This window comes from Netta rufina (genome assembly GCF_964035555.1).
Source record: "Netta rufina genome assembly, chromosome: 6".
Lineage (NCBI taxonomy): Eukaryota > Metazoa > Chordata > Aves > Anseriformes > Anatidae > Netta > Netta rufina.
The window spans coordinates 16,279,245-16,292,917 of record NC_140129.1 but is presented as its reverse complement, the minus strand read 5'-3'; the positions used below and the strand labels follow the sequence as shown (position 1 = coordinate 16,292,917).

General features: G+C 40.1%; 1 protein-coding gene across 3 annotated transcripts in view; it reads right to left on the bottom strand.

Moving 5' to 3' along the window:
• Window positions 1-5,302: 5,302 nt before the first annotated feature.
• Window positions 5,303-13,673, bottom strand: part of ZNF385B (zinc finger protein 385B) — a 137,313-nt gene continuing 128,942 nt past the window's right edge. For all 3 annotated transcript variants that reach the window (XM_084288779.1, XM_084288781.1, XM_084288780.1), the window contains exons 5-8: window positions 11,282-11,527; window positions 9,509-9,687; window positions 8,269-8,370; window positions 5,303-6,670 (exon numbers count right to left, since the gene is read on the bottom strand). In XM_084288779.1, the coding sequence (XP_084144905.1) occupies window positions 6,452-6,670; window positions 8,269-8,370; window positions 9,509-9,687; window positions 11,282-11,527 (746 nt within the window). In that variant the 3' untranslated portion in view covers window positions 5,303-6,451. The remainder of the gene's footprint in view (window positions 6,671-8,268; window positions 8,371-9,508; window positions 9,688-11,281; window positions 11,528-13,673) is intronic.

Genomic DNA, 13,673 nt, shown 5'->3' with positions numbered 1-13,673 from the left:
AATTTCATAGGAATCGCTGTACCTCCAACCTAAGCTGTGATGTTAACACATCACCTTTGCCATTACATTGCATGTAACTTAGACAAGTATAAATAGGTGGCTAAGGTGTGAACACCAACTTCCATTTTCGTTCCATTTTCATCTGTTTTGCACAATAAAATCACAATATTTGCCTACATTTATTTCAGGGGGAAGAAAAGAATCATTTCTGTTTATATGGTTATACAGCTCTGGATTTGTTTTCAGAGAGAACATTTCTGAGAAGTGCATTTACATTAAAAAGAACATCTACGTCCTGCAGATATTGCTGACCAGAAACTCCAGACACAGAAAGCTGTCTCTAGCTTCTGTAGCCCTTCTGATGCAATTCAGAATCTTATCTGCATAATTCAAAATATTACCTGCATAAACCAGTGCATATTCATCAGGTTCAGCTAGCTGTGGCCTTACTGCCTGTTGCAGTGTCCTATTATAATCCATCCTCTTGCTAGTTGGCTACATTGCCAACACATCCTTTAATAGACCATGCCTAAAAGAAAAATGACTAATTTTTATATAAATCTTTTATTATTAGGTCTGATAGAGTGCGAAATAAATACACAATTCAAAAACAAAACAGTCAATTGCTCCAGAACACACTTACTGAGAAATAAATGCAGAACCAGTGTTAGTCCTGGTACTTGATGCAATAATGGAAGTTGCTTGGCTGCAAACACATTAAGTGACCAAGACTGGCAAGAAATTTTTCAGCAAAAAATATTTCAGGTTAAAGTGTTTCATATCACCTAAACAAATTAAGCTCTGTGAAAACATATTTGTTTTAGCAAAACTCACCAGGCCCCAAAAAACACCATGCTGCAATTACTGCAATATCCCTTCTTCTAGATTGAAAAATACAACCTCAGAACCTCCAGAACGTAGCCACAAACCTGTAGTAAAAATAATTTCCCAACCCTGTAACTTTCACTCTTACCTTTCCATATACACCCTCTTTTAATCTCTCCTTTTTCATCCCATTAGAGATAAGATGCTTGTCTTCATTTTGTCAACGTTTCATAGCCAGTCCCACTGTGCTGTGAATGCTCGGTATATTCAGCACCACAAAGTACAAGGGTTTGTGACCTGCTGCACTCTGAGCTTCCCCGGGGTTGGACACAGCAATAACCTGCCTGGACATCATGCTCCACTTCTACTGTGAAAACTTGTTGCCTATATACAGCCAGAACATCCCTTCCTGCTGCTTGTGACCATCACCTCTCACCCTTTATGGGCTGCTCTGAGAAATCTCTGTCGCTCTTCTCTACAACCACCAATTGGACATCTGGGGACAGCAGTGAGAACTGCCATCCCCAGCAAACCCATCTCACCTCACTCTCTTGTAAAACACACGTGCATATCCTAACCATCGTCCTAACCTCTTATACTTGCTCCTATTTGGCAACATCTCGCTTGTGTCAGGGGTCCCAAACTGGACAATGAAACCAGGCACAGCTTCAAAAGTAACCAACACGAGAGTTACCATGTCCCTTAACCAGCCGGCCATGGTTTTGCTAACGCAGCACAGTTTTCAGTTAAGCCCTGCTGCCACAAGGGTGCAGTGCAGACTTGTGTTCAAGTTGTCCACCACAAAATTTGGGTGTACCACCACCCCAGGGCCCTGTCCTGCAAAGCTGCTGTGGTGAGGGGTCCCCGGGCTGCTGTATTGCAGGGGTGAAGCTGATGTAGGACCTGGCGTTTGTCCAACTGTTCCTACAGCTTGCACAGATCCCTCTGGACGGCAGCCTTCCCTCTGGATGGCAGCCTTCCCTCCCAGACCTCTGCCTGGGAGAGCAGGCTCCCCTGTACGGTATGACCCACACATTTGTTGAGGGTGGTCTTCATCCCATTGCACAGGTCGCTGATGAGCATGTTGTGCCTTCCTGAATGTGAAGTAGTGGCATCCCCAGCTCTCCCCCTCAACGGTCATCTCATCACGGACAACATCAGACTGCCCTGGCATGATTTTGCCTTTGGTAAACCTATGTCAGCTAGTCCCAAACTATTTGTCTTCATAGGCCTAGATCCTTGGATCCTCCTTGTTGACTTTATTGAAGATGGGTATAACATTTTGTGGTCACTGGGGACCTCCCTCAATGGCAACCTGTCAAAGGCGACAGGCTGGATACAGCCTCCTCCATGCCTCATGCTCAGCACCAGTTCACTGTCAGCATTCTGCAGCACGTGCAGGTTCACTGGGTCTGCACAGTGCCTAGCACCACACTGCAGCAATACAGATAAACATGACTAGGCTGCTAAACCAAAGAGAAACATTTGTATCTCAATTTTACTTTAATCCCCAAACATTATATATAAGAATTTTAAATACTTAAAAATATACACTTTCACCTGAAATGCTGCTCTTTTCAATAAATACTTGGGAATATTTAGGATGCCACTTGAAACAACAATAAGAAGAAGAAAGAAAAAAAAGGAAAGAAAAACAGTTAAAAAATATACTAGGCATCATAAGAAAATCATCATGACCACTGTGACCAGAAGGTGACAGCTGTGGAGATTTACTCTCCAACCAAGCATGAATAAACGGGACAGTACCTCACTTATTCAAGGTGATGTACAAAAACATACAGTGGGGCCCACTGGGTTGCTGCCAGGTGCATAAAGATAGTGAAATACTTTCTGGAGAGCTTAAAACAGCCATGTCCTTTTTAGATACAAAGGTGACAAATCCTTTGCAAAACTTCTGAGCATAAAATTTATAGGTCAAGAGTAAAGGTGTAAAAATAAGGTAATTTTGTTTTTAATAAAAGAATTTCTTCTAACAGGAAATGTTTATTAGGTCATCAGAACATGGAAATTAATTCCCAGTGTAATGTTATCATAGGGGTTCAGGTGGTGATATGGTCAGAGTAGTGTGTACACTAGCTTCTGTCTTCTTTCTTCTGCCATCTGACCAAACTGAGAAGGAAAGATTTTTGTTAGTTTTCTGAACTGCAGCAATGAGAGGCACACAAGTATCCTGCAGCAGTCATAAACAATCTTATTTCTTTGTCCTAAAAGCATTTATCTGTATAGACTACCGGACCACATCCTCTGTTTGATAGCCCTTCTAGAAATCTTTTGCAATACAGGGACTGTGGTCCAGCCACATGCATCAGCAGCAAAGAAACCCATCTGATGTGCCTGTGCCCAGTCAGGATCCTCCTTCTGTTGCAGGAAGATGGCAGTGCCAGGTGACAATCCCTGGCTGACACAGTGCCCACTGTAAGCCTTCTTCTGGTGGCACAAACTTGGCTTCGTGCACAGGAACAACTTGCAAGCCAGAGGTAGAGCAAGCGCCCAGCATTAGTGCCCCTTCACACTGTGACGATTCCTGCAGTGAACAGACCTGAAGTAACAGACCTATGAGGGGATCAGACCCTGTTACCGAAACAATCAGCTCGTGGTTTGTGCGTTCAGTGTATTTATTCAAAATGGCAACTGCACTGTAAATACACATTTCAGAACTGTTCTTGGCTAAAATAAATAAATAAATAAACATAGCCAGCTACCTGTGAAATTTCACCTCAGGAGAAAACATCCTAATGGATCAAAAAAGCAGATGATGGCCTTTGTACAAGTATGACACAAAATCTTCATTTAGAGCTCATTTCCAAAATTAAAGACCTCAGCAGGCATAAGGGGAGACTTTGCCATTTATCGTCTAATTATTATCTCAAATGCTCAACCCTGTGTGTCATGGACAACACTTTAGTGGCAAAAGGAGCTACAGTGCACAAAATGTAAGTTAACACAGCAAAGAGTACAAAGGGCTTTGAATATGGCTCTGAACACCAGTCCTCCTTGGGTCACAGTTGCAGTCTTTTAGCTCCTTGTGTTGCACAGGTTAAATAATTCCACTCATTGCTGGATGATGTGACAGAGCGTTTCATTCCCAGTGACCTAAATATTCCTCCCATGAAACATATTCTTGGAAAAAATCAATTTTACAACAAATCTTCATATCACTGACCTGTCCCCTCCTTAGCACAGGTTTTCTGTATTTTATATGGTAACATTTCCAATGGCAGAAACTAGTAATTATTTTCGATTTCTTATGAACAATAGTAAGCTATAAAAAGCAGACAAAATAATGTTTTAATTCATGGACAACATCTGTTTCCTGAACATCCAACTAAAATGCATGCTGCTGTAAATGTACCTCATGTCAAACAGAAGTCAGCTCCTCATGAAAGGCAGTCCTCTGGAAGTGCCAAGTGGTTGAACCTGACTCCATCCGAGCATGAGTTACAAAATCAGACACAAACAGGTGCACATGGAGGAGTGTCTCTGTACCACCTTGTAATTCTCACTGACTACAAGATTAATACAGCCATGGCTGCTTCCCCAGAGGATGGTAAAAGCCTGGGCTCCCTTTCCTATCCATTTGTAGGTTGTTCTCCAGCCAGTTATCCTCTCACACCACAGTTGACTGCTCCACTGAATAATGGAAACTGGGCAGAATTACATTTGCAGAAAATGCTCTCTAATGCCTTGCAACTATGAGGTATATATTGGTTGTAAACTCTGTATTGCAAAGTACCTGACATTTTTACTCCTTGGCCTTTATGGACTTGCAGTGGTACTGTCGGACCAATAGTTAAGTCTTTTTACTCTTGAACTCCTTACTTTTCACTTTGTAGTTATGAAGAAAGGATTTTTACAGGGCAGATGAGGCTTTTCAGCAGGGAAAAGGATCATTTCAAAGCTTCCCCAAACACCTGTCTTCAACAGCCTGCTGTGGCAAGCAGCTGCCTGCTCTGCCCATGCTTCAGAGCAAGTCCTGGCTGCAAAGCAACCTGCTTGCAGCCTCAGGTATGCCCAGGCTGGCTTTAAAGTTAATCCTTAACCTCATCAAGAGATGGCATTACCATGTCACAGTACATTGGTGGTGCAATAATAAAAACCATTATCGCCCACCTGGCTCTCCTGTCTCTTTCTCCAACTCTCAGATATACTGAATGTTTACAGTCTTACTGCAAAAAAGCCCCAGAAAAGGCTGTAACAGGATGTAGCAAGGCAAAGAAATTAAGATATTAGGGAAGTAAATACAGGTTCTGTAATTATACTTTATTGCAACTTGAATGCTTTGCTTGCTCCTAAAGACTCCTTTAGCTAAATTTGTTTGTTCCAAGTGTTTTCTTCTGTACCAACAAATAAACACAAGAAGCATGTATATTTTCCTTATTATTTTATTGAAAAGATACATTTAAAAAAATACACAGACATTTTACTATTATGGATTGCAGATAAAGATGCTCTAAAAGTTAATTCTATATATATTTTTTTGTTCCTTTCTTCCATGTTTTCCCCCATTGTCACATAATGACTTCAGTCTGAGTACTGCATATTGATATCACCTTTATAAAAGGGTTGGGGAGGTAAGAAGAGAGGAGGGGCATTACTGCAATATAATAAGTAAACAGATAAGACAGTCAATTATAAATATTTCATGTTCTGTACATTATTGCATTAGGGAGCCACAACATTATGCAGCATCGTTACAAAGGAAACTAGTTAGAAATGAAGAAAAAGGATATTTACGTACAAATACATGGATCCATTGTCTTCTTGAACAATGCATGTGAGCTCTGGTAATGTGCAATTGAAAAGCTTTTTTTTTTTTTTCTCTTTAAACATTGCTTAGCAACACCAGTGAGGAAACAACAAAAATAAATTAAATAAAAGTAGCAAACAAGTAGTAATCTTAACTATGTGTTATATGGCTTTCTAGTTTTAATCTCTCTAAATAAAGTGTGACACGAAAGAATTAAAACAAAACAAAACAAAACTTTAGCGCTGCATTGTGTTCAAACATCTGCACAGAAACTAAAAACCTTAAAATCAGACGTGATACATCTTCAGTACTACACAAGATACACCAGTACTGGGGCCTAGGACAGTATACAATCCCTGTCAACAAGAGCACATTGAAAAGAAAAGGACACAGTTCATTTTTGAGATGTTACCCACGATCAAGCACTTGGCTCATCTATCTTTTTCCATGCTAGATTGTACCCCATTGGTTTCCAGAGAGCTATTTACATAAGTGTGAGCGAGGAAGACCCTAGTTTTCAAGTCTGCCAGGAAAATACTTCATGTTCCTTGTTTCCAAGGTGTGTCATACACATTGCAAAAAATAATAATTAATAGATACATGAATCTTTAATGATATAATTTTATGAGCATTTAAATTTTTAGTAAATCACTGTCTATTTGGATTAAAAGAGAGAGAGAGAGAGACTGAGAAAGAGAGCTGTCTAGACTCCAAATGCAGTACCATCAGTGATGACTTTTATGGTGCAGTGGGTTGAGGTGTCACACCAAATGGCATTTCAAAAGAGAAAGACCCCTTGCTTGCTTTTCTTTCACCCTTTCTACTGGCCATAGCTATCTCTTGTTTACATCGATCAAATCAGTACGGTGCAAAAAGTATCGAGGCGGGTGTTGCACGGATGGGCCCATGGCCTGGCCGGAGGAGAGCTGGGGGTATCGCTGGTGCCTGGAAGAGGGAAGCGGAGGGACGGGGAGGGAGGGACAGAGCAGATGACACTGCTGCAGCTGCCGCCAGTGGAGAGGAGAGAAATGCAGGTGCCAGAGGCTTGATCATATCCTTCTGGAATGCAAGTTTTGCCTGGAATAAAGCAAACAAAAAGGGCAGTGAAGTACATTTCTCCCCATGACCATTCATTCATAGGGGAAGAACGAACCCTGATGCACAGAGGATGGTGTTGGCTGCTCAGGGGTGACACCCACATTACCCTCTTGCTCTTGAGGCAATTAAAGCAACTGAACTATATTCCACAACACACAAATCTCAAGAGTAGGGCAGTCAGGCAGGTTTAGAAGGGAGCGCAATTTGCAAGTGAGCAAGAGTAAATTATATAAATCATTACTGTTTGAAAAAAAAAATAATTAAAAAAATATATATATATATAAACCACAACTAAGACTTCAATGTAAAAAGTCAAGTTTTTCACTTGCAAAAATAAATTGTAGAAATGTCCAGTGGTCAGATTGGAAAGCTGATACTAGAGTTCAGCCATCTTTTTACCTGCTGATGCAGAGCTGTTCTTATCAACACACACACACATTTTAATATCAACACCATAAATTTTTTTGAAAAAAATTATCACTCAGCTTAGCTTGTGGTGAAACTTATCACTCAGAACTACCTTGTGGTGAAAAAGCTAACCAGAAACACATACAATACAGTTTCACTGAAAATGGTAGGTATCACAACACATACATGTTTGTGGGGCAAAGATGCTCACATCTTTCCTTTGTTAGTGGAGGCCTCTGCATACCTGATACATTATAAAACGGTGCACACAAATGGGAAAGGTTATTGAATAGGGAGACTCACAAAAAGCCCTCAGCATTTTCATTTGCCTCTATACAATTAGAGAGACCCATTAGTAGCTTAGCTTTTAAAGGCTTTTCAGTGCTTACTCTTGCACACACATTTGCATGTCTCTCTTTCCAGCCTATGACTTGTTTTTGCACCATAGATGACACGCACTTTCCCTTAATGAATAGAATACAGGCTGAGTCACGAGCAAATAAACATACAATCTGTGTTGTGCTGCAGCCAGCCTGAACTTAGGCTGCATTGGACTGGCATAGCCAGCTTGGGGAATTCTTCGAAATGCAGATGGGTGTGAGAGGGGAACAGCAGGGGGCACAGAGGGAGGCAAGGTGTTTTGATAGTGACAGACACTACCCAAGCATGCTGATAGGCAATCGATTCTCCTAAAGAACTGATAACTCTTTTTCAGCAACATAATACATCTGCTCAGCCCTCTGCTTTGCTACATAGAGCATTAGTATTTTTATATCTTAACATCATATGTCCTTTTCCCTGATTGCATCTGTCATAACTGAGAGTTATCTCAGGTGCCTGGAAAGACAGAATATATGTTTCAGACTTCAAGAAGTGCACCAATGCAACAGAGCTGATACCTTTCCACAGGGCATGTGGTTCCCATTCCACATCCCACTGATTATTCCTTCCTTCCTAGAGGTAAATAACACTCCCAGAGTCGTCTGCATGCCTTTGATGGGGCAGACAGCATACATAACTATCTTCAAATCTGATCCCAGCACAGAGCAAGCCTGCAGGGGGAGAAGCTCTGTGCAAGTGTCAGGTCTGTCATGCTCCTGTTTCTGTGTGGTGGGAGTCCCCAAGGTCACAAATTCACACAGATAATGATGAGAAAAAAAAATACTTACTGCTAAAATACTTGGGCTGCGCTGCAGTTTGTTGTAAGGACTATATTTAGGTTTCATAGGCTTTCCTGCAACTCTGTCCTTATGCCTTCGGCTGGAAATGTGCTGAAATAAATATTCTCACATTTAATTAACTGGTTAAACATTTCTCAACTTTGAGTTTCAGACTGATTTATCAGCAGGGTATGCCTAAGCCCCTGTTTGTAAGATACAGTAGGTTCTTTAGAGAGAGCAAAGATGAGTTTTGCTAAATTAAACATAACCATTTGGAGCACATCAAACAGAGAATGAGAAACTAATCGAATACAGCGAATTCTGTGATCCAAGACAGGCTCTGCAAATTATTGGTATTTTGGTTAGTACTTCCGTTTTCTACTTGAGAAGCTTTGAACCAGGCCAAGCGGTAATCACTAGGTCATAAGGATATTCAGACATAGGAGGCGAACTTCAGTCTCTCTAATGCTGTTCAGTTGCATAAATAATTCATTATTAACTGAAGGAAGAACCAGTACCCAGGGATATGTGTACACCATGCAATTTAATACTGTCTTAGAGATAACTGAAATAACTGTGAAGGAGAGCACAGGTTCACACAGCACAGCACCATCCAGTTGGAGATTCCAGTTTGGGTATCAGAAACAACAAATTTGTATTGCATTGCTCTGAACCCAGGGCTCATTGGCTTGGTCAGGGCAGAGCTGCATCTTCATGCAGCTATGCTGATATTGCAGTGCTAATTATAGGGGTGCTCCACACAGTTGAGACATATCCCTGGTATTACCCTCCCACTGATTGTCCTAAACCAGTAGATTCAAGTCACATTCTCCCTCTTGTATTCAAAGATTATTAAAAAATATCCCAACAGATTAAACCAGAACCAAAACAGGAATTCAGAGAACCTCAGCCCAGGATTTCTGGTTGTTGGGGGACCAAAGTTAAAATTTCTTGAGCCACAGAAAACTTTTAAACTAGATCTACTGTGCTATTAATTGATAGTGACATTTTGTCCACCTCTGCTTTACAACTCTCAAGTCACCTTCCCCCCCACACACTTTTTTTTCTCAGTTGTAACAATTAGGTGAATTCAATGGATATTTAGAAATATTTGTGGGGTGATGGAAAAGAAATACTTCGTAGAAGTTCATTTTATGGAAAAATATCTTCACATAGATCTATATCCCACCTATAATATTGCAACATAACTAACAACAAGAGATTTAAGCCTCAGACACACACAAACTACCTGTTTAAGTTGAATTTCTGAATTAACATGGACATCGCAGATTTCACAATGAAATGTCTTGTTCTGCAGTCCTGAGCCTTTATTGCCATTCTGAACCTTCAGCCGGGAGCCAGGTCTAGGGTAAGACTTAATGGGGCCAGCACCATTTCGAGCCTCGACCATTGTCTTGTGCTTGGAGCCTAATGGGCACACAGGTTGAAGATGAATTAATGACCAGCATCATAAAACCTTGTCCATTAGCCATGGCACTTCTTGTAACACATTTATTTTCAAGACAGAATAATCAGAACTACCACAGGTCAGGATTAACAAAGACCTTGCTTTTGGTCAGCATTGTTCCCACTTCCTCAGTCCAAGGGGAAGCACAACAGAAGCATTTGTACAGAAAGGAGTTGCAGGGAGACTGGGCTGCTGGCTCCTGTGTGGGGGCAGCGTGTGGCTGCATGACCTGGTTTGCCAAAACCCTTCGAACAAAATCCAGAAGCTAGTGGATCACAGTATGAAAAGGACATTAGCCAAGAGAAAAACCAGAGGGATCATTCAAAATCTGTGAATTTGTGACTAAGCCAGCAGCCACAATACAGATGGATGATATGTGGAAGAAAAAGAGACTGCATGGTATATTGGCTCTGTTACTTGGATTCATTTTTTTTCCAAGGATTTACCCAGGGCCAGAATTCAACCTTTGGCTTTAAATGTGGGAACTGATAAACGGTCAGTGAGGAAATACTTATCTTAAAGATTTCCCCTGAATCTATATGATTTTGGAGGTCCTGGTCACCCTGAAACTTGAGGTGTAAAGAAAGACTATACTAACCAGAGACAGGAGTTTTCTGGATTAATCTCTTTGAGAAAACTTTTATGCACAGGCCATCATAGCAATTTCTCTAGTACAGGTGCCTCAGAAATAAATCTATACTGACTTCTGCTGAAGTGGAGGAAGGCAGATTTAAGAGCAGCACATATTTCTAAGAATTTTAATAATTAAAACAGAATGGTGACTGTGGGACCATCCAGGAAGGTGTAAAATGAGAGACTGTACAGGCACACAGTTATTACCACAGCTTGTCATCAGAGGTGGTGGCGGTGATGGAGACTGCAATAAGTATCCCCGATTTGGAAGAAGTGGCTGCTTTTGCCATTTCAAAAATGGATTACAGCTGTAAAACCAGCTTCAATGGTTTGTTAACAAGCTTTACATCACCAGCACATCACAGAGCAGCCAGAGTACATTAGAGATTGCTGCTTGTGGCCTTTTAAAAGATTTATGAGAGGAATGAGGAGAGCATAGCTGATTCTCAATAATCCAAAGATTCTAGGACATCTAGGAAATTTAAGGAGCCCACACTAAAAATAGCAAAAATATCAAATAACAAAAGTTACTAAAAATTGTGCCAGCGAAAAGCAGACACCAGAGACAGACAGCTCAAATATGAAAGAGATACAGAACTGATATTTTAGAAACCTTGGTGCTACAGAAACCACAATGGAGATATCATGGAGTATGACAAAGTAACATGAACTGTAGGGATATTGTCAGCTAAAAGCTTATAGAGCACTTGACAGACAGTTCCAAAATTTATAGAGAGCTTTAATAAAATATCAAACATCACACATCAAATTGCCATTAACACAAAAGTTTTAGCAACTTGCCATTGTAAGTTTTAACTAAAAGACTCTTCAGTGAATTCTGGCTACCATGGTATCAGAAAGCCAGTTTTTACCTTGAATTTTTGGAAATTAACACAAAACTCACGTTGTGTACCTACTCACCTGTATTGTGTGCTTCTAGTTGTGACAGAGAATTTACAGCCACTTTGCATAATGAACAGTAAAGTAGTTTTTTGGCTTTTTCCTCTTCTGACTCAGACACTGTGCTAGGAGCCCCATTTGTGCTCTTGGAGGATGATGCAGGTGTTACAAGTGCCGCTGCTGCTGCTCCAGGCTTTGGAAGAAAAGCACCCGCTTCTGTACTGGAATTCTGACTTGCACTATTGGTTTTTGCTTTCCCTTTGTCTTCTAAAAGAATCAAAATATCTGTCAAATATGCTGCGCACAAACAATCATACAGCAATAGTCCTGTGGTTTTAGTGAAGCTAACACAACAGGGGCCTAAGTCATCCAATTTTATACAGGACAGCAGCATCCTTGAAATCTTGTTAAAATCCAACCACAAAATATGTGTAATGACTTTCCTGCTTTTAAGTTTACCATTACCAATGACTTCAACAAAGTCATGCCAGCTGCTGTTGCTGTCATGCTGCAGCTCTGGCCAGCTGAAAGGAGCCCAAGAAAGCTCAAAGGCAGCCAGGGTTAAAGAGTGAAGAGTGCTTAGAAACACATGAGGCTTTGTACTGGGGATTACAAAAATACTCCCAAAAAGCAATATATTGTCTTTGGAATGGCTCGAATTTCTCAAAGTCACTGGGAGGACACTCAAAGGCTCCAGCACTGTCTTGACATATGATATCCCTCCATTCAGCTAGGGTTGAGTATGGTGCTACACTATACACATGAGCACAGCTGTTAATATTTTTAGATTTTTCCAAGAACTATTCCCCACATATCCGGAGATCTGATGGCTCTGATGTGCATTCAGCATATTCCTTTATCACTTCACAACCATGAATCAATAATCTGTGCTCTTATGAGACAGGTAGGCAGGTATTACTTCATTTTACAGATGGTAATCACAAGGCAGAGAGATTAAATGTCTTAAATGTGTCTAAAGAGGAACTTTGAACCAGAGCCAGTATTCAAATTGTCCTTGCGTACGTGTTGTCTACAAGAACTCATTGCATTTTAAGTTATTCAGTTGCAGTCCTCCTGACCACAAGCTATACTGGTACCAGCTCACCTATAAAGTACAAGGGATGAGAGGGGGAAAAAGTGCAGTGTTGTTGGTATGAGCAGCCCTGACAAAATGGACACATGAAATGAAAGCCTCAGACTGAGACCTGTTATCACTGAACAAACTGCCACCATCAGTGGAACAAAAGATGACAAAGTTTCAATTCTATTAAATAACAGTGGCATCTGCCAGTTTGCATTTTAAGATATTTTTTTTTATATTTTTTAAATATATAGAAAAGGACTATAGATCTAATTTTATTAAAGACCAACCAATATCAGCCTAGACATTTCTGTATCTCTGAGATTTATGCAGTATCAAAGGCCAGCTCTACATTTAGGATTAATCATAGTTCCATCACTTGCATCACAAGCCCAAATAGGACATGATACAAAACGTATGGGATAAAGTGCATAAAGTAATATGTATATGATGATGCAGATTAGCATCTTCTCAAAATTAATGTTTCTTTCTTGTTTTATCAGAACAAATTAGAAACTCATATAGCTACTTTTACATTGTATTTTTTTTCCATGCACATCATTTATACTTTATACTTCAAAACACTTAATCTCTAGTGAGGAATACCACAAATTTATTAGTACTGTCATTTCTCTAAGTCCACAAGATGACTGTTCCCTCTACTTCAGAGAAGAAAATCTGGAAAGGGATGAGGGGAGCATTTCTTATTCATTCACCCACTGCAATTAATATTTAAATGGCTTGTATAAATAATGTCCTTAGTCATTCTTTATGACCACTGCTAGATTCTGTCTTGACTTACATGACAGTTTCTTCTGGTTAAGATGTGACGTTTTGATGTCCTTCAATTCAAAAGAACCCTAAAGTATTAAGTAACTGCAACAGGAACCAATGTCTAAGTACAATCACTTAACAGCAACCTCTTCAAAATTACTTATATCCCATCTGAAACCTATGGCATATTTTAAAATGTGTTGAACCAATTTAAAAGCTAGGTTCTATTTTGAACACTCAGTTATTTTTAAATACTGCTCCTTGAAATATGTTTACAGCTACCAGACTCTGTTGTAACATCACTCTGTGCATCATCCCAATGCTGCATTACCAAGAATTCTGAAAACAGGATTGTACCCCCTACAAGAAATTGAGAGCACGTGTGAACTGTGAACAGGCATTTTGATACTCAAAATGCATGGGTTTTGGCATATTTCCCAGAAGTGCATTGCAGTACATCAATTTTAAATTGTTAAAAAACAGCAGAAAGGAAATTCTAATAAAAGAATTGATTATTTTTTAAAATAGCTATAAAAATACTTTGAAATTACACAATAT